General features: G+C 35.7%; 2 protein-coding genes across 2 annotated transcripts in view; one reads left to right on the plus strand and one right to left on the minus strand.

The window, feature by feature from the left end:
* The window catches only part of CENPP (centromere protein P), a 149097-nt gene that overhangs the window by 81701 nt on the left and 45733 nt on the right, over window positions 1-21663 (plus strand). The window lies entirely within an intron of this gene.
* Window positions 9772-21663, minus strand: part of ECM2 (extracellular matrix protein 2) — a 28247-nt gene continuing 16355 nt past the window's right edge. The window contains exons 6-10 of the mRNA XM_015822333.1: window positions 19006-19141; window positions 16522-16679; window positions 16042-16181; window positions 12102-12428; window positions 9772-10135 (exon numbers count right to left, since the gene is read on the minus strand). Coding sequence (XP_015677819.1) covers window positions 9925-10135; window positions 12102-12428; window positions 16042-16181; window positions 16522-16679; window positions 19006-19141 — 972 coding nt within the window. The 3' untranslated portion in view covers window positions 9772-9924. The remainder of the gene's footprint in view (window positions 10136-12101; window positions 12429-16041; window positions 16182-16521; window positions 16680-19005; window positions 19142-21663) is intronic.

Genomic DNA, 21663 nt, shown 5'->3' on the forward strand with positions numbered 1-21663 from the left:
ATTTTATTCCAGGTAGGGTTGTTCAAGAACATTGATCTGTCTGCATAATAGAATATGATTTTTTGAGTAACATGTTATAATAATAATAATAATAATAATAATAATAATAATAATAATAATAATAATAATAATAATAATAATAATAATAATAATAATAATAAAAAAAAAAAGTTGGAAGGGACCTTGGATGTCATCGAGTCCAACCCCCTGCCCAGGCAGGAACCCTACACCATTTCAGATCATAAGATAGTTATCCTTTAGCTTTTTATTCTAGATTTTGTAATGCACTTATGAGATTAAATAAGGTATCGTTAAATTAAAATATATATCTTAGGATACATTAAAATTTTGTACTTGGGAAATAATCCATTAAATAAGTAAATTGAGAGGAAATACCTAAAATGTGTTTTTAAATAACTTTAATGTAAATATTTAAATTTCACAGATTAAGCAGGGTACAAGAGACTTATGAAGAAAGAATGCCACATTAAAATCCAAGTTTGCTTCTATAAGGATAAGTTAATGTCTCTTTCAAGTCATGTTTACTTCCTGATAACTTTCTAGGTCAATCGTGGCGAACCTATGGCACGGGTGCCAGAGGTGGCACTCAGAGCCCTCTCTGTGGGCACGCGCGCCATCACCTCAGTCCTAGGCCTTCAGCTGGGTTTTATAAAAACTTTTTGCTTTAGGCCTCCGCCGCGTGCAAAAAAAAAAGGTTCAATCAGTCAATTTCAACTTCTCGTGGGAAAAAAAAGATCTTGCAAAGTTGGAATTGATTGATTGAACTTTTTAGTCCCAACCAGTCTGCCGTTACCATCGCAGCCATGCCCACGCAATGGGCCACACCCAGCCAATGGGCCACATCCAGCCAATGGGCCACACCCACCCAGCACTCGACGATGCATAAGTGGGTTTTGGGTTGCAGTTTCAGCACTCAGTTTCTAAAAGGTTCGCCATCACTGTTCTAGGTACTCTCCTGACATTTCTTGGAAGAATATGGAAATAAATTGCCATTATCCTCTTTTAAGATGCCTTTTCAACTTCTTAATCTAACTGTACTCTGTTACTTCCTGTCTATCTCCTTTATAAGTATCAACCTGCTTATCTTTGGGGCAGCTACAAGAGTCTAGATTCTAAAGATGCAATTTAAGCTAATGTCAGAACATCAACACCACTTTAAAATATTTGATTTCTAAAATTTGGGAAGACCTATTAAATATATGTGTCTTGGTTTATCAAACTGATTTATTAAAGAAAAGAACTGCTTTTTGAGGGATCTATAATGTAAACAATCTATATGTCAAAGCTGGCCTTCAAGCTTATAAGAAGGAGCCTGAAGATCCAGTGCTCAATCCTGCCTTCATATATAGAACTATGCAAACCTGTCTTTGTACAAAAATACCAATAGATTTTGTAATCATAGTCAAGAGACTCTTTAGTATTTTTATTCCTTTTCTTTAAACCCTCAAATTATATTAGCATATCTATTTATTAAGACATGCTTCTGTGTAAACACCCTACAAAACATTTTTTCAATTGTTTTTAAATGTATTATAACTTGAAAGCCAATAGAAAGAGGCCAAATGCTTTAATACATGACATAGTTTTTTAGCAATTTGCTTTGGCTTTAGTTCAGTCTAACTTCTTTTATTCAATAGTACATTATTATTTTGCATGATTATGGAGTATTACTTTCAGCTCTGTGGTGTTTTGTTTTGTTTTTTTTTTAGAAATGTTTTAATTTTCTATTTTCACAAACAAGTGCTCAATAGACAATGTGATGACTTGAGTCCATTAGTAATTCGGTGATACATATAAGTTTTTCCAATTAAGTTCAATGTTACACCCGCTCGTACATCCTCTCTTCTTCTGGTAATAACATTTTTTCTGCATTAAGCAAATACAATTCTTATTATTGTTAGTAAACATACAATTGCATATCAACATTTGTTACATTTTCCTAATAATATCAATAATATCAGTTTCAAATATATTTCCTAGCCAAAACATATCTTATTTGCATTCAATTTCCATTTATTTAATCCATATCCTATTTTTGCTTTTTTTCAATTTTAGTTTCCCATCCATGTTCAAAGTGTCCCAATCATTTTTAATTTCTAAACAAGTTGTATTTGAGCAACCAAAAGAATCCTTTATTCAAAGTTCTTAACATATTCTTATTTCCCTTTTCATACCAAGATATAATATTCTGATTACAAATCCTAGCTATCTAGTTATAATAATGCTTCTATTTCTAACAATTTATTCTTAACCATATTTAAACCTCTAATCAATAATATAGCACCCCCTCTAATAGGTCAAAGCTTCTGTCTCCTTCAATCTTACTCTAGCCTTCTTTCTTTGCCAATTAACTTTCCAGGTCAGTGCATTTGGATCATCAAATAATTCTTCCTTTATTTTTATATATATTATTTGGAACAAGAGAAACAATTTGGTTGAAATATTTTTGGAAGAGCTAGCCAGTTGATATTCATTAAACTGCCTCCCTCCTTTTCTGGTTCCCCACAGTTCTATTAACGACTTTATCTTCCATTCCATCAGTTCTTTTTCCTTGTCATCCAGTATGTTCTGAAATCTTGGTTTATAAAATGTCTTTTCCGTTTCCAATATTATTGTTATATCTTCTGAGTTTTCATTTATCTGAGTCTGGTCATTTGTTTCCTCCTTTAGCTCATCAATGTTTATGTCAGCATTCTCTAGTTTTCCTTCTATTTTCTGGGTTGCTGGTTCCTTCTCTGTAGTTGTCTTCTGAGTTTGTAGATTTGAATTAGAAAATTGTTCTTTTATCTCCTTTGTGTTCTTAGTAACCTGCTCACAAGCTAGAATAATTGTTTTTTGTATTAATTTCAGCATGGAGACAATTTCTTTCTGTGTTTCATCAGTATTTTCTTGATGATAGGGCAAGTTAAGGCTGCTAGGAACAGATGTTAAAGATGTTTTACTATTTAACGCTGAATATAAAACATCCTTTTTTAAAATAAGTAGCCTTTATAGATTATCCAACTGATTGTTCGTTCCTGAATCTCCCCTAAGCAGATTTAAGTAAAGCTCAAGTTTTTCTGTCCAATAAAAAATATATCCTTTCTGTCCAGGGAGAAAGAAGAATCTTTGAGGGTTCTTTAACAATCAAGATTTATAATCCAAAGTGTTCCATATATTTCTTCTACAAAAAAAAAATCCACAATGCAGTTCTGAAAGTCAGTATTTATGTTCAAAATTCAGACAGGCCAAATTTAAAATGTTTATTCTCTCTGCCACTTAGATAAGCAGCCCCCAAGCCTGTTCCTTTTTTCTCAACTGTAATTCTCAATAATAAAATAGTTCCAAGCCCAGCCAAAATCTTATCTAATTCTGGGCTTCAAGCCAGGTTTCTTTTAGGCATAAATAAGTTATAGTGCCATAGTTCACCACTAGATGTCATCAATGCCACTTTCCAGTTTTTAGATCCAAAACTTATATTGTTAAACTTTTCAAGTCTTTTTCTTAAAATAAATAAATAAATAAAAAGGTTTTAAAAACAGTTTTGGTCCCCAAATTTTCAAGCTGTAAGTATATTTTAATTCCAGATAAGTCTTATAGGTCGCCAGTGTCCCCAAGTATTAATTCACTGCTTTTCTTTTATGAAGGAGTGGGGTGGAAATTCCCTTTCCCTCTTTCATTGGGGGGGGGAGTGCTTTGGGTATATTTTCAGGAAGAGGTCTTAAAATCATAAAGAAAGGATCAGGTCTCACCCAGTTTCATCCACATTGCTGTAAAGTTGCTTGGTAGTACTTGTTGACTTCTGTTGTCCGTGGCTTCAGACTAGCTACACAAATGCTGCCAGTCTTTCCTCCACTGGTTTGGAGGGCTTCCTCGGATCAAACGGAGGGGCTGCAAACCCCCACCCCCACGATCAACGAGAGTCCCCTCCTTGCTTGCCGCCTCTACGGGGCGACTTTCAACCCTTTCCAGGGTCCCCCAGCGGGGCGAAACCAGATGCGAAAGACGGAGCCCTGTCTTCTTGCGTCTGCATCGCTGCGAGATCCCAACCGGAAGTCTCAGTTCTGTTTTTTTTTAATCTTTCACTATTTGTAATGCCTTTTGTAAATATACAGGTAGCTCTTGTTGTTCATAAGGGTTTAGTTCCAGGCTAACAACTGCAAATAACATGTTCACAAATAATGAGAGCTCAAACTAACTTTCTTTACACATGTGCAAAAAACTATGTCTCATTTTGTGCATGTGTAAAATGCAGAACACTCCAAAAACCACACACAAGAAAATGAACTGGGAATATGCAGAACCCTTTTCCATGAATAATAATATCTGATCTATGTATGCCAATTACAGATACAAAAAAAACATGGGTAATGAAACTAGATCGGGATGGCACAGTGGTCTTTGATAGACATACTGCCTCTTAATACAAAACATTAGTTGGCAGATTAAAGAAGAGCTTTCTGTGTATTAAACATTTAAAAAAAACCAAATATCCAGTATCTAATTTCTGGCAGCAACAAGTCGGTTGCTTCCAAGAACCCCACACTGTTTAATATTTCGAAAAAGCCATCAAAATTTCAGCTGGATTTGTACAGTAATCAAAATTGTATAGCCCACTTTGCTTGCAGAAGTGTACTACAGTTCTATGAATATACTGACTACATTTTGCAGATAAAGGTATCCTTGGAAATACTCCCCATCTCGTGCCTAAACTATAATTTTTAGTTTTTTAACAAGTATAGGGCAAATGTATGTAATTTCAGATGGAATGTTCTGACCCTTATAAAATCTTACGATGGCATACTACTTTAATAAATAATTGTTAGTTTTCTGGAAAAGTTGAAACTTTCCACACAATATCACTAGCATTGTTACCAGCTGTTTTAGAATATAAACCTTCTATTAACTTGAAAAAAAATTACATCATGCTTGTAAATAAGGGAAGGAAAATAACTGAGTTGCATAGCTTCCTAATGAGAAAACATTTCCTCTATTGTCACTTTCCAGCATTCTTAGGGAAGGCTGTACAACATCGGTGTTCTCTCTTTCAGAGAAATTTTATGTTTACACCTATTTCCTACTTAATTTCTTACAACCTATCTTAATCTAGCACCTTCCCATTACTATAAGCTTACAATTACTTCATGTCTGTGTTCTAATCTCTATATTCTTTTGCTCCACATTTTTCTATAAAAATATTTCCTAATTCTTTGAGTAGGGAATCTTCATCTCTTGAAGCCAAATGCTAACCATTTACACTTGAAAATCCCTTTCGTGCTTTTGCTGTTGATTTTAATATGGGGCTTCTCTCTCCTCTCCAGCACTCACAATCATCTCTTCCTGGAGCTGTTTTGTAAAATATTGCACTTAGGCTGCTGCACAGAATGATCTTGCTTTAGTCACTTCTTTGCAGACGTTAGTTGGGCTCTTTCCCTCGAACTTTTGGCTCTGTCTCTCAGTGGGTTTTGCAGCGCCAAGGCTTTTATCGCTCTGGGACTGCTGCTGAGTTACTTGCCTTTGAACTGAAAACTCTTCCTGGCTCAACTCCGCCTCTGCTATACCCACACACATGCTGGATTTCTGGTCCATTTAAGAGGCCTTCTCTCTAATTAAGAAGGTTGGGCTCTTTTACCCCCCCCCCCCCTTTTCTGGCAACATTGAAATTCTGGATTTCAGGAGGGAAGGAAAAATGCCTGCTCAATCTGGGAGGTTCCACATCCTTCACCACTTTTAAGAGATGAGATCCTTTGTTTAAATTCTTGTCAGACCAGTTCACTACACATTTTTGTATCTTATCCCTAACAAGATAAAAAGTTTGAAAGAATTATTTATATCCCTGCTCTCTGTTGTACGCTGAAATGTAGCTTGGCAAAGACATATAACTGTCATTGAAGGATTACTTTTGTTTCATCCACTATATCTAGACAAGCGGTTAGTTATCCAGTATGATTGTAAACTCTCAGTCTCATAAATGTACTTGAATGCATTTGGGTCAATATAAAAGGGGGGGAAATGACATTACCATAGGTGTATACTACAGATCAACCAACCAAACAGAGGAAATAGATGAACTTTTTGCTAATCAGCTAACTAAGGTATGTAGGAAGCACATCACAATAATAATGGGGGACTTTAACTACCCTGACATCAACTGGGAGAAAAACTTTGCACCAAGTGGAAGATCAAACAGGTTCCTGGCAAACCTAGCAGACAACTTTGTCTCCCAAAAAGTAGAGAAGGGATTAGGGGATTAGCCATTTTGGATCTAATTCTCACTAACAGAGATGAAATGATAGAAGGTGTTGAAGCCATAAACTTAGAGAGGGCTTGGGAAGGATTCCATGGATGAGAATCCTCAAGGGGAAAACAACTCAAGAAGCTTGGGAAATTTTGAAAAATGAGATAATAAAAGCCCAGTCTAGCACAATACCAACAAAGAGGAAAAATAACAGCTCTCAAAAGAAACCAGCATGGCTGCATAAGGAACTCTCTGACAAATTTAAAGATAAAAAGGACAAGTATAGAAAGTGGAAAGAGGGGCACATAACTAAGTCAGAATATCAGCAAATAGCCCAAGCCTGCAAAGATGAAGTGAGGAAAGCCAAGGCTCAAAATGAACTAAGGCTTGCGACCAAAGTCAAAAATAACAAAAAAAGCTTCTTTCAACATGTAAAGAACAAGAAAAAAGTGAAGAAAACGATTGGTCCATTAGTGGGTGAAAGTGGCAAGAAGGTGACAAGCAACAGGGAGAAATCAGAACTGTTTAACTCATTTTTTGCAGACCAATCTATCAAAAATAGTGCCATAAAAAACAGAATAGAAACACAAGTTAAGATAGGCAAGAAAATGGTAAGTGAGCACCTGTCTAGCCTAGACGAGTTCAAATCGCCAGGACCAGATGGATTACACCCCAAGGTTCTCAAGGAACTGGCAGATGTGATCTCAGAACCACTGAACTATATTTTTCAAAGATCCTGGAGCACAGGGGAACTACCAGAGGACTGGAAAAGAGCTGATATAGTTCCCATCTTCAAAAAAGGAAAAAAATGGAGCCAGGAAATTACAGACCTATCAGCCTGACCTCAATACCTGGGAAGATCCTGGAAAAGATAATCAAACAACGAATCAGCGAACACCTAGAGGCAAACAAAGTCATTACTAAAAGCCAACATGGGTTTATCAAAAATAGATCGTGCCAGACAAATCTTATTGCATTCTTTGACCAAGTGACAAAATTAGTGGATCAGAGGAATGCTGTGGACATAATTTACTTGGACTTCAGTAAGGCATTTGATAAAGTAGATCACAACCTACTACTTGATAAGATGGAAAAATGTGGGGTAGACAGCATCACCACCAGATGGATCCGTAGCTGGCTGACCAGCCGTACTCAGCGAGTGGCCCTCAATGGAACCGCATCTACATGGAGGGAAGTGTGTAGTGGAGTGCCCTAGGGCTCTGTTCTGGGCCCAGTGCTCTTCAACATCTTCATCAACGATTTGGACGAGGGGATAGATGGGGAACTCATCAAATTTGCAGACGACACCAAGCTGGCAGGAATAGCCAACACTCCAGAAGACAGGCTTAGGATACAGAAGGATCTGGACAGACTTGAATACTGGGCACTATCTAACAAAATGAAATTCAATGGTGAAAAAAGCAAGGTTCTACATTTAGGCAAGAAAACCCAAATGTACAGGTATAGTATAGGGGTACCTTGCTCAATAGTAGTAACTGTGAGAGGGACCTCGGAGTCCTAGTGGACAATCACGTAAATATGAGCCAGCAGTGTGCTGCAGCTGCCAAAAAGGCCAACACAGTGCTAGGCTGCATTAACAGAGGGATAGAATCAGGATCACGTGAAGTGTTAATATCACTTTACAATGCCTTGGTAAGGCCACACTTGGAGTACTGCATCCAGTTTTGGTCACCGCGCTGTAAAAAAGATGTTGAGACTCTAGAAAGAGTACAGATAAGAGCAACAAAGATGATTAGGGACTGGAGGCTAAAGCATATAAGGAACGGTTGCTGGAATTGGGTATGTCTAGTTTAACGAAGAGAAGGACGAGGGGGGACATGATAGTAGTGCTCCAATATCTCAGGGGCTGCCACAAAGAAGAGGGAGTCAAGCTATTTTCCAAAGTGCCTGAAAGCAGGACATGAAGCAACGGATGGAAACTAATCAAGGAGAGAAGCAACCTAGAACTAACGAGAAACTTCCTGACAGTTGAACAATTAACCAGTGAAACAACCTGCCTCCCGAAGCGGTGAATGCTCCAACACTGGAAGTTTTTAAGAAGAGACTGGACAGCCATTTGTCCGAAATGGTATAGGGTTTCCTGCCTGAGCAGGGGGTTGGATTAGATGACCTCCAAGGTCCCTTCCAACTTTACTACTATTATTATTATTATTACTTTGAGCATATCTATGGCCCATTTCAAGGCCATCTCTTTCTTTTCAATGGTGCTATAGTTAGCTTCTTCTAAGGATAGTATATTGTCTAAATATACCACTGCATTATCTCCATCCCCATGAGTCTATACCAAGTTCTATGTCAGAAGCATAATTTATTGCTGGAAGCCTTATCATACTCTGGCCCTTTTATGTTGAATCTTTGACACAAAGCTTCTGTCAAGTCTTGAAAGTTTAATGACATTCTGATGTCAATTTCACTATTTATTTATTTGATTTAATATAGCCACCCATTTCATATACATGACTCTGGGCAGTTTACAGTAAAGACAGAAAAATAAATACAGTATATAATATATACATAATATAACCAATATTGTTTATTTTAATCTCTTCAATGAGAAGTGTCAAAGCTGGCAAAATGGGAAACAAACCAATTACAATGCTGTACTAGTCCAAAAAGAAAATTTATTTATTTATTTATTTATTTATTGATTTGATTTGTATCCCGCCCTTCTCCTCACCGGACTTCTTTCTTTGTTTTTGGAGCCTTGACTTCTTTCAGAACTAATGTTTTCTTTTTATCTAATTTCATATCTTTCCTACCAGAAAATCTAAATATGATTTCTTTTATAATCTGCTTTTTTGAATTTACTGCTAGGACAGCCTTCAGGAGACTTGTGTTTTTTCCCAAATGCTTTAGATATTCTTCCTACGTTTGCCTATAAATACCATACTGATGTTATCTAAGTAAGCCTCATGCCATATTACTCTGCCTACAAAAGGTATTGGCAAATTCAGTTAAATGTAGAGTCACGAGAGAAGGCAGCCTTTGATACATCCACCTCATCATATAGCAAGTTGAGAATGTATATAGCTTTACGATTCCAAAAGATGCTTAATAGTTTTCTCAAGTATTAGAGCATATCACATTGTCTGAAGTACAGGTTTTTTTTCCTAAGAATTTTTGGATGATCTCCAGGACATTGCATAGCTAGGATGAATGCATTTTGCAATGGTAAAAAAAGAAGCCAGTGTTTTTAAAATGTAGTTCTGATGAATAGTCTTCATATTACAAAACTTTTATTTTACTACCATGACATCTTAATTTTTAACATATTTTTGGATATTTTTAATGATGTAATTGCATACTTCAAAGGATGTAAAATATTATAATTCATTGTATTGAAAATTGTCTTGATTGAACTAACTCTAAAATTAATTGGAAATTCAATAAATTCCAGGTTTATTGTTCTTCCTTAAAACATTTATATTATATGTATATTAGGATATAGCACTTTATCTGTAGCATGTTATCACTTTCTTGGAGACATTCATGCTACATACTTCCATACTTCATACTCATACTCCATACTTTATTGCCATAAGCATTACTATTATTAAGCAACAGTAATATTCAGATGCTTTTTATGACATATTAATTGCAGGTGAAGAACAAATAGCGTAACTGTATTATTTACATATAAAAGTAGTTTTGTATTACAAAACATTTTATTTAATATTCTGAGGTTTCAGAATCACACTAGAATATGATCGTACACATGAAAAAGCATATGGTGAAAGGTTCCTTGTATTAATAAAATTGTGTTCAAGGTGAAGATGTTCTAACGGCGAATCTTCATAGTCTTCTTCCTCGTCCATGTCATCATTTTCCTCTTCATTATTTAACCTGGATCTACAAATTCGCTCTTCAGGGACAGCTCTGTAAAACCATACCAGGATTAGTGAAACAAGGGTAATTATTATATTTTGTTAATAAACCTCATCAATTATTTTCCAGATAATTTTCAAGCTAGAAACTTTGATGGATAGTTGAAAAAGCTAGCAGAAAAGTGTGCCTTACTCTAGCTAATTGACATGTTCCTTACACAGCAGTCCAAAAATGACAAATCAGTCATTTAGTCTCATACCTGGTCAGCAAGGAAATGTTCCCTCACCGTATCAGGTAGTTCCCTAATCCTGATTGCAAAAATGCTTAATCTCATAATAGTGCATTCTCGCTGATTAAATGTATAAATAATTAACTGTTAGTTAAGTTTTAAACAGTTAAGGGAAAATTACATTGAAGAACCTGCTATGTAAATATGTTGTTTGTAATGAAATGCAAAGATGAATCTTTGTAGCTAGGCTAAAACAAGACCCATCTAATTAAGCAGTATGTTTGGAGGATTCCAAAATACAGTATATTTTGGAACTTATTATATATTGTTGCTGTTGTTATGTTGCCCATCAGCTGTAGTGAAATAAATTGATTGCTATTACCTCTTTACTGGATCAAATTTTAGCAGGAAAATACTCCTCAAAGCATGCTCAACTCTTGCTTTTTAATTTTTGCTATAGGAGCTATATGGATCTTTGTAGCAATCGGGAATCAAGTTCAAATCAAGGTAGTTTTTAGCTTTTTATTTAATGGAAGATTGTGTCCTGCAATGTTTATTCAGACTTGGGTATGCTTAGTCTTTTAACTGCTTTCTTTAAAAGTAGTTTTGGGGTATTTTCAGTGTATTTGGACATTTTAAATTTGTTTTATATGTTCCATCCCATGAATTTGATTGCCAGCATATTTTTTTTTCTGGAAGAAGAGAAATCAAACACTTTTAAACAAATTTGGCATTCTTTTCTGGTTATTTTGGTAACAATATTTTCCCACTAAAACTAAATTATCAATACTTTCTAAATGGCCATTCTACTTTTGTCCTATTAAAAAGAACTTACTTGAGTGCCTACCACATAGTTGTCTTTCACTACAACCTTTATCAAGAAATAGTTACATGACACACATATACTATAATATATATGACACCATTATTTTAGCACCTAGAATTTTATTTTATTTTTTTAAAAAAGGGATAAATCTGGCAAAATTGCCAACTCTTAAAGGATTTTATTGTTCTATACTAAGATAACAGGTAAGATCTGTTCTTATGGGAGAACTTGGAGTTGAGGTTGCTGAAGTCCTACAAAAAATTGTGTGCTTTTTTTTTTTAAGATTGCTAATACTTTCTTGTATTATCTGATTGTACTAACAAGGTTTCATTCTGCATGGCTCAAGTATTTAAAGCATAAAAATAGAACTTTATAAATTGATACTCTATGAAAGTGTAGAAGACATTAATGCATTTAATCTTATGCTTCTCCAAATTATTATATTTAAATTTAACTTATAAAAAATGCTTAATTACTTTTCAGACTTCCAAGTAAATCACATAGGATATATGCCCTGATAAGCTAATTATACTTTCTTATAAAGCTACATTAACAGAACCTTGCAAATCTGAAAGTAAAATTTTCCCGTTGTCACCTTTACAGCCTAAGAACTTAGGGACAGTCCTTTCTGAACATCTTGTTTTGCCCACTGTGTAGATGCAGGCTATGGTGACTCTTATCTGAATATTCCCTATATTATCTGATTATTCCCTATACAGCAGGGGTCTCCAACTCACGGGCCCTATGAGGCCGTAGCCTGTTTGGAACTGGGCCGCGCAAGTGGCAGGCAGCTCTACTTGTGCAAGCTCATGGTCGTGCAAGTAGAGCTCCATGTGCTGCTTGGGTGGAACCATTCCCTCTCCCCCCCACCAGTCTACCAAGCCGGAAAGGTTGGGAACTATGGCTATACAGCATTTCTTCTCCCCATCTCCCAAGGTCTTTTCCACACACCATTATATTACCTGATTTTGTTGTTGTTGAGTCTTAGAAAATTTAATGTTTTCATTTCTGCAATTCCAAGTGGCACAGTTTTCAACTGGTTATGATCTAAAAACATTTCTCTGAGAGAATGGTATGCTCCATAGAATGACACAATATCTATCCCACCTTCATCAAGTTTGTTAAATGAAAGATAGAGATATTCCAGCCCTGGTTTCATATGTCCAAATACAAATCCTGGAATTCTGTCAATTTGGTTCCCTATGAGTACAAGATGTACTAATGACTTTGGCAAATAGGAGGGAACCTGATACAACTTATTGTAAGAAAGATCAATAGATTCCAAGTTCCTGCATAAAGACAAAATACACAAAAATTAAAAAGAGCAAGATAACAGACATTGCAAAGCAAAAGGTAGGAACATTGAAGCACTCAATCTCATCTATTTCAACTGTGTGGCTAAGTTCATGTTGCTGATACACAAATGTTCTAGGGTATAATTTGGTTGTTTTTGTCATAATATGATGGGCAGACTTACTGATTACAATTGTAGCTTAGTATGTTATCTGAATGAGGAGATATAGTTTGATTTTTCTGGTTATTTCTGTTTTTGACACCATGTTTTGTTGCTCAAGCCATTGTTGCCTAGGTCGTACAAGGTAGAAAACCAAATGGGAGATTTCAATTCTATTAAGCCAAAAAAGAGAGAGCAAAATCTATGATTCGTTGTCATTCAAAAACCAGGGTTGGTTGATTTGTTTCTTTTTTGTCAAACAAATTTGGTTAGTAAAATGTGTGGCCACAATAATGTTTTTAATGTTCTTTGGTTAACACTGATGGACACTGCAAATGCTTACAGCAGATGTTTGTGTACTACTGTCCCACCCAGCCTTGTTGAAGGCTATTAGACAGTTATGAATGAAGTAATATGGAAAAAAGAAGTGGGCAGAACTTTAGGATAGCTGTAGCCATCTAGGCAGTAGGCCCTGGATAATGACCAATGCTTTCAGATTACGATTTATGTAGAAAGTAGGAGTATGTTTTAACCTTCCCTTGCCTTTTAGTTTACCCAAGAAAAGGATAATAGCTGATTAGTAGGCAAAGAATTCTTTGCACCCTAATGAAAACTCTATATATACTCATCACAAAGAGTCTAGTGATCCAAAGTATTTCCCCAGCATATACGGTAAATTGGTAGCACATTTAGGAGAGTTTAGTTCTAGAGATTCCCCATGACATATAGTCAAGAATGATGTCTTAGGGATTATTTGCTTTTTGTTGCATTTTTCACTTTCCAGAAAGAAAATCAGCATGCAGCTTTCTATCCTAAAAGAACTAATTACATTGATGAAACTATAAGGAATAACAGTGACTCTATTCAAGGAGGTACTAGTGTAATTATTTCATGTCTCAAAAATTTGGAAATTTGCAGTTCTGCAACAGATTCCAGACTACTTAATATAGAGGTAGGACTGCAAAAAGAAATACCAACTAACCATTTGTTTTTAATAAACATCTCAATTCCCTAAAGAGATTTTTCTTTGTACCACCTACTCCTTTCTCATCACAGTTCTCGAATTATTCATAACAATTTGCAGTATCTGGGGACTGGCAGTTTTGAAGCTACATAAGAGGAAAAAAACTATGGAAATATTTATAGGTCCAGTTGCCTTCTTAATTTTCCTCCTCCAGTTATTTCATGAAAACACTGCTAAAGTAATATAATGTAATTTGACTATACTGATTCAGTTTTTAAACTAAGGGATAATGGTGAGAGGATTTCCCCCCCTTTTTTTGATATTTAAGAGGAAGGTGCTTCAAATACTTACTTTTGTTTTTATTAAATTGAACATATATGTTTAGTTTGCAAAGTCCAACAATAATAAGGATTGAACAGTGTTTTAATTCTACTTTTTTCAAATATTATGTTTTTTGATAATAGATACACAAATTATTCTGCCAAGATCCTATGTTGACTCCCTGTTACTTCACAGAGATGTAGAATGTGTGAGTTGGGAGGGATCTTATATGAGTTTTCATTTCAATCCATTAAAATGGGGCTTCCCAAACTTGTGGTAAATTATCACAAATTGGGTAAAGGTAGTTTTTCTTTGGGTAATGGTACACAAACCCATTATCCAAACATAACAGGGATATTTAAATTGGCTTAAAGTATTTTATCTACATTGGTTGAAAGGATTTTCTGATAAGTGGTTTGGATATTGAAGGAAAAGGTTTGGGAAGAACTGCATCAAACTATCTCTGGCAAGAGCATTTGAAAAACTTCAATAAGAGGAATTCATCACTGTTCTAGGTACACTATTCTAGTGATTAACAGTTCTTGCTACCAGGAAATTCCTCATAATATGCAGCCGGAATCTTCTTTCTTTTAATGTCAACCTGTTCTTTCTTGTCCTGTCCTCAGTATCAATGGAGAATATGTTTGTTCTCTTGCAGTGACAGGTACTTAGTTACTTATAGATCCACTTTCCTTGTGCAATAAACTAACTCCCTTTCTCTTATTTTACAATGGACAAAGTTCAAGCCCTGGGTTTTCTTACATTTTGCATTCCTCACTAGTCTCATTAGCTTTTCTGACTCCATCCCCACTCATTAAAACTTCCAGTTTCTACTCTTTCTTAGTCATTAGCCCCTACTTCAATTTTCTATACAATTCTCAGCTTGTTTTTCAGCTTATCAATAAGTTCATTTCATGCATAACATCCTTTAAACTTTTTTCATTCTTCTCATGATATTTCTATGTGTTCTTCCTGGAAACTGTTTCTGACCCAAGGTTTCTGCTAATTCCAGAGCAAAGAACAGATAAATATTCTGAGCTCTACAGATGACCAAGGGCTATTAAAGAGTCTTTCAGAAAATTTAGTAGGGAAGTGCAAAATCTAGTTTTCCAGGCAATATTCTACAAATCCTATGTAAGTTCCACTCTTCTCTAGGTCACACTGGTCTGATCATCCCAGAAGTGGTTTGACAATTTTCTGGAAGCTAATCCTGCAAATTAGAAATAGTTCACGATGTTCCACATACAGGGAATCTTCAACTTATGACCACAATTGGACCAGGAATTTCCATCATAAATTGATGTGGTTGTAAAGCAAATCGTGAACATGTGACTGCAGATGCTACAGCTGTTGCAAATACCAGCCAATTTCCAAGTGCCCAAATTGCAATCCTGTGACTACAAGAACAGTACAATGGTCATAACTTCAAGTCACTTTTTCCAGGGCTAACAGCTTCAAATTGTCATTAAACAAATGGTTATAAGTTGAGGACTACCCGTATGTTCTAACTTCTAGGAAATTGCTAGGTCACTACCAAGTATTTTCTAGAGAAGGAATGAAACATTTCAGAGTTCTCCAGAATGTTTCATTCCTGTAAGGGTCAATTTTACCCGTCTCTTAATCTTACTATAATATGAAACAAAAATTAGGCCCTTCCTTAAAATCCTGTTATACATAGAGTTGTTCCTTTCTTTCATTTTCTCATGGGAAAGAAGTTCTTTTACAGCATTATTTGAAAATGTCTGATTGAGACCATTTACCTCTCATATCTTATTAGATCATGACAAAGGGAAAAGAGTGAAAGAATTTGCTGCTGACTTTTATATTTTAAAACCCAGTGAAAAATAGTCTGGACCTCCCTTGTTATTAATGGTATATATCAATATATATCAGAGCAGGCACTGAAGATGATTTTCATCCTATACTGAGACTATGCAGGAAACAGAAACAAATGCGTCTTTTTCTGTTTGTTCCAAAACTTATTTCAAACTGAGAAAGTCATGTTGCCCTCATCTCATATTGTACCACAGGAGGAAAACAAACAGCTTACAAATAATCATGAACTCCAATGCAGTTGCAGAAAACTTGCCTTCTACACAGTTCAACTTTTAATGTTCTTTATTTTTACATTAGGCAAATATTGCTAACAGTAATTTGTACTTACTCATGATTGATCCATGCCAATGGGGCTATTCTGCTTTCTTCTAATTTATTATGTCTTAGAACAATTGTGTTTATGCTTTTGGTATGATTAAAGCATATTTCTGAAATTTCTTCTATATGGTTATTATCAAGGTATAATTCCTAATTAAACAAATGGTGGAAAAAAGAAACATGGAATCATATGGTTTGGTATATTAAAACTTAAAATAGCTCTTTGAAATCTATTATTTATGATTTGAAACTGATTTCATAGAGCTGCTATGCTATTTTTGTATAAAGTTGCATGAGAAATATAAGTTATATATGAAAGAAGAGGAAACACAGTAACTGTTCTTCTTTCATATATTATCCTGAATGCGTTCTACACTTAATGTGCCAAGTGGTCTAAGAACTTAATTGATTATTACTGATGTATATCTCCTGAACAAATATTTAAACTTTACAAAATAAAGGAAATTAATAATTTCAAAAATTATTTTACCTCAATAGAATGGGGAAGACCTTGTGGAATAGTCCTAAACTGATTTCGTCCAAGCCGCAAATATGACAAGCTTTTCAAAGGCTGAAAAGCTAAAGGGCTGACATTTGCTTCACTAAGCTGGTTGCTCTCTAATTCCAGTATTAGCAACTTTTTTAAACCTTTAGAAATAAAAACAGTTTTAAAAATAATATTAAGTAAAGTATTAATGTATTATCTATTATCCTCAGTTAAGAGTAGAATTTTAGGCTAATAAAGGCTAATAATAATCAGGACACATGTACACACACGAACACATTTCTGTCACAACTATACAGATTACATACATACATACATGTCCCACTGAATGATTTGAGAAATAATTACAGATTCCATTTAAGAGACCATGAGGACTTGACATGTAATAAAACTCAATGTAGGAAGAACGTGTTGAAACTGAATAAATAATAAATAATATAATCTAGAACTAATTTCAATCCTACAGAGGATTTAATAATATAATGCTAGTAACCACTGATATTTGAAGCTTTGCTTCAACATTCAAAGTAATTATAAAACAATTACTGAGAGATATTGTCATGGAGAAAATGTATCTATCTATTTGTCTGTCTAGCTATCTGCTATCTATTTCTACCTATTTACCTACCAACCTACCATCTATCATCTGTCAAATATTGCCAGCAGGAAATGTATATTTAGATCCAAAATAAATTTTCTTCAATACAACATTTAAATCTGAGTTTCTACCATATAATATTATTAAATTCGCCAATATTGATCATAAAATAACTAACAATTAACAATTAGCCTTGTATAGAAAACTGGGAACTTCATTTGACAGTTTTAATTCCTACTGCATTCCTTATGCACCCATCAGCCCTCCCAGGTAACCCAGATAGGAAACATGACTAGATGAACTAGTTCTACTTTATTATAAGGATACATTAGAAGAATCTACAAGTCTGAAAGTACAAACTTTTTTGCTGCCACTTTTTAAGTGCTTGAACCATTAGTGCTGGAACCATTAAGTTTCTTTGAGGGACTCCTGTCTCTCTTGTCTGATTGTTTCCTAGGCAGCATGTCTTCCCTTATTCCCCAAGATCATCCACACATTCCATTATCATCTCCATACAGGAGCTATTAATAAGACATGGCAATACAGTGTTTCCCCAAAAATAAGACCGGTTCTTATATTAATTTTTGCTCCAAAAGACACATTAGGGCTTATTTTCTGGTTAAATCTTATTTTCAGGGAAATACAGTATTAAATGCGTCCATCTGGCTGATAATCTTAACGGGGGCTTATTTTGGGGATAGGGCTTATATTACAAGCATCCTGAAAAATCATGTTAGGGCTTATTTTCCAGTTAGGTCTTATTTTCCAGGAAACACAGTAGACATGTGAAGCAATCACTAGAATTACACTGAGGATCTAGGGAGGAGGAGCCCATAAATCATCCAGTAAATGACTGAATTAGGTCTCAATCAATGATATCTGGGGGACAATAATAGATATCAATAGATAAATAGATAACTGGCTGTTATAAGTATCCAATAGAAGAGAATATATGCAGCTCAGCATTGAACTGTGGAATCCATGATGTTCTCTGAGTTTGGCTGTTTGCTTGCAGAGGTTTAATTACCTAAATACGTAACACCATCAGTGAGAGTGAATATGGGGTTTATTTCCTTTTGATATAGCTTGTCCTGATGATATTGATGGGGATGTAGCTTTCTCCCTGGCAGTTCCCTAATTAGTTTTCTATTTAATTGTTTGTCTAGTGTTAATCCCTCCTGACATTTATCTGGTACCCACATAGAGATAAACCACATCCACACACCATTCAAGAGAGAATTTAAAAAGCTAAGAATAAAACAAAAACTCCAGATAAATTATCAAGCAGAAAATATTCTGATCAAGGAACTAACAAAGAGAAATCAACATGCCCACTAACATTGCAGGGCAAGTGACTGTATAGAAACTGGGAACAAACCACATATTATTAGCACTGATATATTACCTAGTTGGATAATGAAATGTCTGCAAGCAGACAACGAACCTTAAAGAGCACCAAGGACTCCCTTGTAAGTATGTAGTTGCCAGAGGTATCTTGGGAAATCCCAGTTTGAGCAAAAGTATATAGCACTGTGCTATAAAACCTAGGTGCAATTCCCATATCCCACGATGCTCCCTGCTGCTCCTAGGAATTCATTGATAGAAAAAGTGCCTCCTAACAATGACTTTCATGGTGTCTATCATGATGTGGAAGGTATGATTCATCCTATGATTCTCAGTTTGCACCACTCTTATAATTTTTGATGAGGCCAACACATAACTCTGTGTCATAGAAATCAAAGAGGTAAATCTTATTGATAGAATCTAAGTGAAAAAAAAGTAAGCTCTTCCCCAGAAAATCAAAGATCTCAGTTTTGTTTGCATGAAATTAAAAACTCTCATGATGATAATGAGGTAACATTTTAAAATACCTTGAAAGCTGTCTTCATTAATTACATGTATTTCATTTTCATTTATTTTAAGTTCTTCCAAAGATGATGGCAAACCATGTGGAATACTAACTAGTGTATTTCCATCCATATATAAACGTTGCAGATTCTTCAAGTTCTGTATTAAAAGAACATTTATTTATTTATTATTATTTAAATTTATATACCGCCCTATCTCCCTTACGGGACTCAGGGCGGTGAACAGGCGATAATAAAAAATCACAATAAATATTAAATAAAAAGCCTGCTCTAAAATACCCCATATAAAAACCCCTACCAAAACACAATCAAAACTACGCCAGGCCGGCCGCATGGAATAGATGGGTTTTCAAGGCTCGGTGAAAGAGGCGCAGGTCCGCAGTTGTACGTAGGTCGGGGGGTAGGTCATTCCAGAGGGCAGGAGCTGCCACGGAGGAGGCCCTCTCTGTGGGAGTGGACTGGTCGAAGGGAGGTATTTGCTAGGAGGCGGTCTTGCAAATACCTAGATCCACTGCCATGGAGCGCTTTAAAGGTTGTTACTAACACCTTGAAGCGCACCCGGAAGGCCACAGGCAGCCAGTAAAGCTCGCGCAGGAGAGGTGTTACATGGGAGTATCTAGAGGCCCCCCAAATCCCCCGCGTGGCCGCATTCTGAACTAGCTGGAGCCTCCAGGTGCATCTCAAGGGGAGCCCCATGTAGAGAGTGTTGCAATAGTCCAGGCGGGAAACAACGAGGCCTTGAGTGACCGTGCATAGAGCATCACGATCCAGAAAGGGGCGCAACTGGCGTACTCATTTTGTAAATCTCTGTTTTATTAATCTACACTAGCTAAATTATTGGTCCAAAGGACATGTGCAGAATGTGATGGTGCTGCTACAGCTCTTTGAAGACAAGAGATTCAATGGCCAAAGAACCTTTGCCAGCACATGCTAAAATAAAACATAATAATTTTAATTAATTTAAATAATTTAAATTTAAATTGAACAATGTATGAAACTGGAAATTTGATTTAAAAATGTGTGAAATAAAATAAAAGTAAGGTATTAGTATCAAGCAACATTAACATGAAAAACTATTACAGCAAAACAAATTTATTAAAGAGCAGGATATGGGAAATTTGAGAGAAAATTCAAATATTGGGTGGTAAATATATTCTCATGCGTTTTAAAAGGAATAAACTCTACAGTTAGGGAAGAATACATATGTGTATGTGTGCACTTGAATCGCTACCACATTTTTGGAAGTTGTGTGCCCTTCTGCCCTCAACTGAAAGTAAACAGTCCAAAGTCACCCAGCTGACTTCAGCCCCAAGGCAAGACTAGAACTCACTGTTTCTCTGGTTTCTAGCCTGCTGCCTTAACCACTGCTCAAAACTGGCTGTCACTGGAAAATGATTGTAATTTCCAATTTAGTTTGGACTCAGGACACTCCCAATCAATCCTATATCCAAACCAGAGTAAGTACACTCAGTACTCAGTACAGCTACCAAAAGCCATAGCCTGATAATTATTTATTAAACATCAACAAACATTAAGAAAAGTATTTGGCAAAAAAACAGAAAAAAGGCAAATAATAGCAGGGATAGATACGAACAGCAGGTGACAATTCACATTATCCATATTGTTGTCTCTGTCTCTTACCTCTATATCAAAACAGTGAAGAAGAACTTTCCAGGGTAAACAATATTGATGCACTTAGTATGGACAGATCCAAAGGGAATGGGCTTTGGTAAGAAGAGATTGGACAACCATTTGTCTGAAATGGTACAGGGTTTCCTGCCTGAGCAGGGGGTTGGACTAGAAGACCTCCAAGGTCCCTTCCAACTCTGTTATTCTGTTCTGTTATTCTGTTATTCCAACTTTGATCCTTTATGAATATAATAGGGACAGAATAGTAATAGAAAGTTGGATCCAAGGTGAGCTGCCCTCTCTTCTTCACCATGAAAGTAACAGTCTGGCACAGAGTATGATTTATCGAACATTTCCCTTTACATCAATTCTATGCACAGCATTCTGTACTGTGGTGGTTGTACTGGTTTCATGTATTGACTCCCAGGGCTTCTCCCAGCTTGAGCCAAGGAGCTCTGAGCAGGTGATTGGTAAACACAGCTGCCATCATTGCATCAGTCGGGCAATACTTCAGTTGTACCTGCCCCTTTTCTTGCATGTCCTTCATAGTTCAATAGCTACGTATTTCTTTTCGGGGTTGGAGGGCTATGTGTCTGCAATTCTTATATATCCCATGTGGTCCTCAAATAACATAGTTGGGATTGGTTCTTTTATTTTGAAGTTTGTGTGGCCACATGTATTCCCCGCAGTATTTCACTTCTGTAGATGTTGCTGCAGCAAGCAATTAATGCACCCCCATTAAAATAATATATGTATCCTGTAGTTGATTTCCAGGCAAAATTATTTACCGACTCAATTCAAATGTGTATATCAAATAATTTTTGGATGATTACTTCATTTCATTTCATTTATTTCATTTATTTCATTTATACCCCGCCCTTCTCCCGGAGGACTCAGGGCGGCTTACAGCCAGTTTAAAACAATCCCACATAAATACCAAATACAAATCTAAAATAATTAAGAATAAATATTTGAATTGGCCGCTCTATTAAAATTTTGTTAAAACCAATTAAAATACCCCCTAGGCCAGTC

The sequence above is a fragment of the Protobothrops mucrosquamatus genome, unplaced genomic scaffold (assembly GCF_001527695.2).
Source record: "Protobothrops mucrosquamatus isolate PMUCROS unplaced genomic scaffold, P.Mucros_1.0 scaffold1526, whole genome shotgun sequence".
Lineage (NCBI taxonomy): Eukaryota > Metazoa > Chordata > Lepidosauria > Squamata > Viperidae > Protobothrops > Protobothrops mucrosquamatus.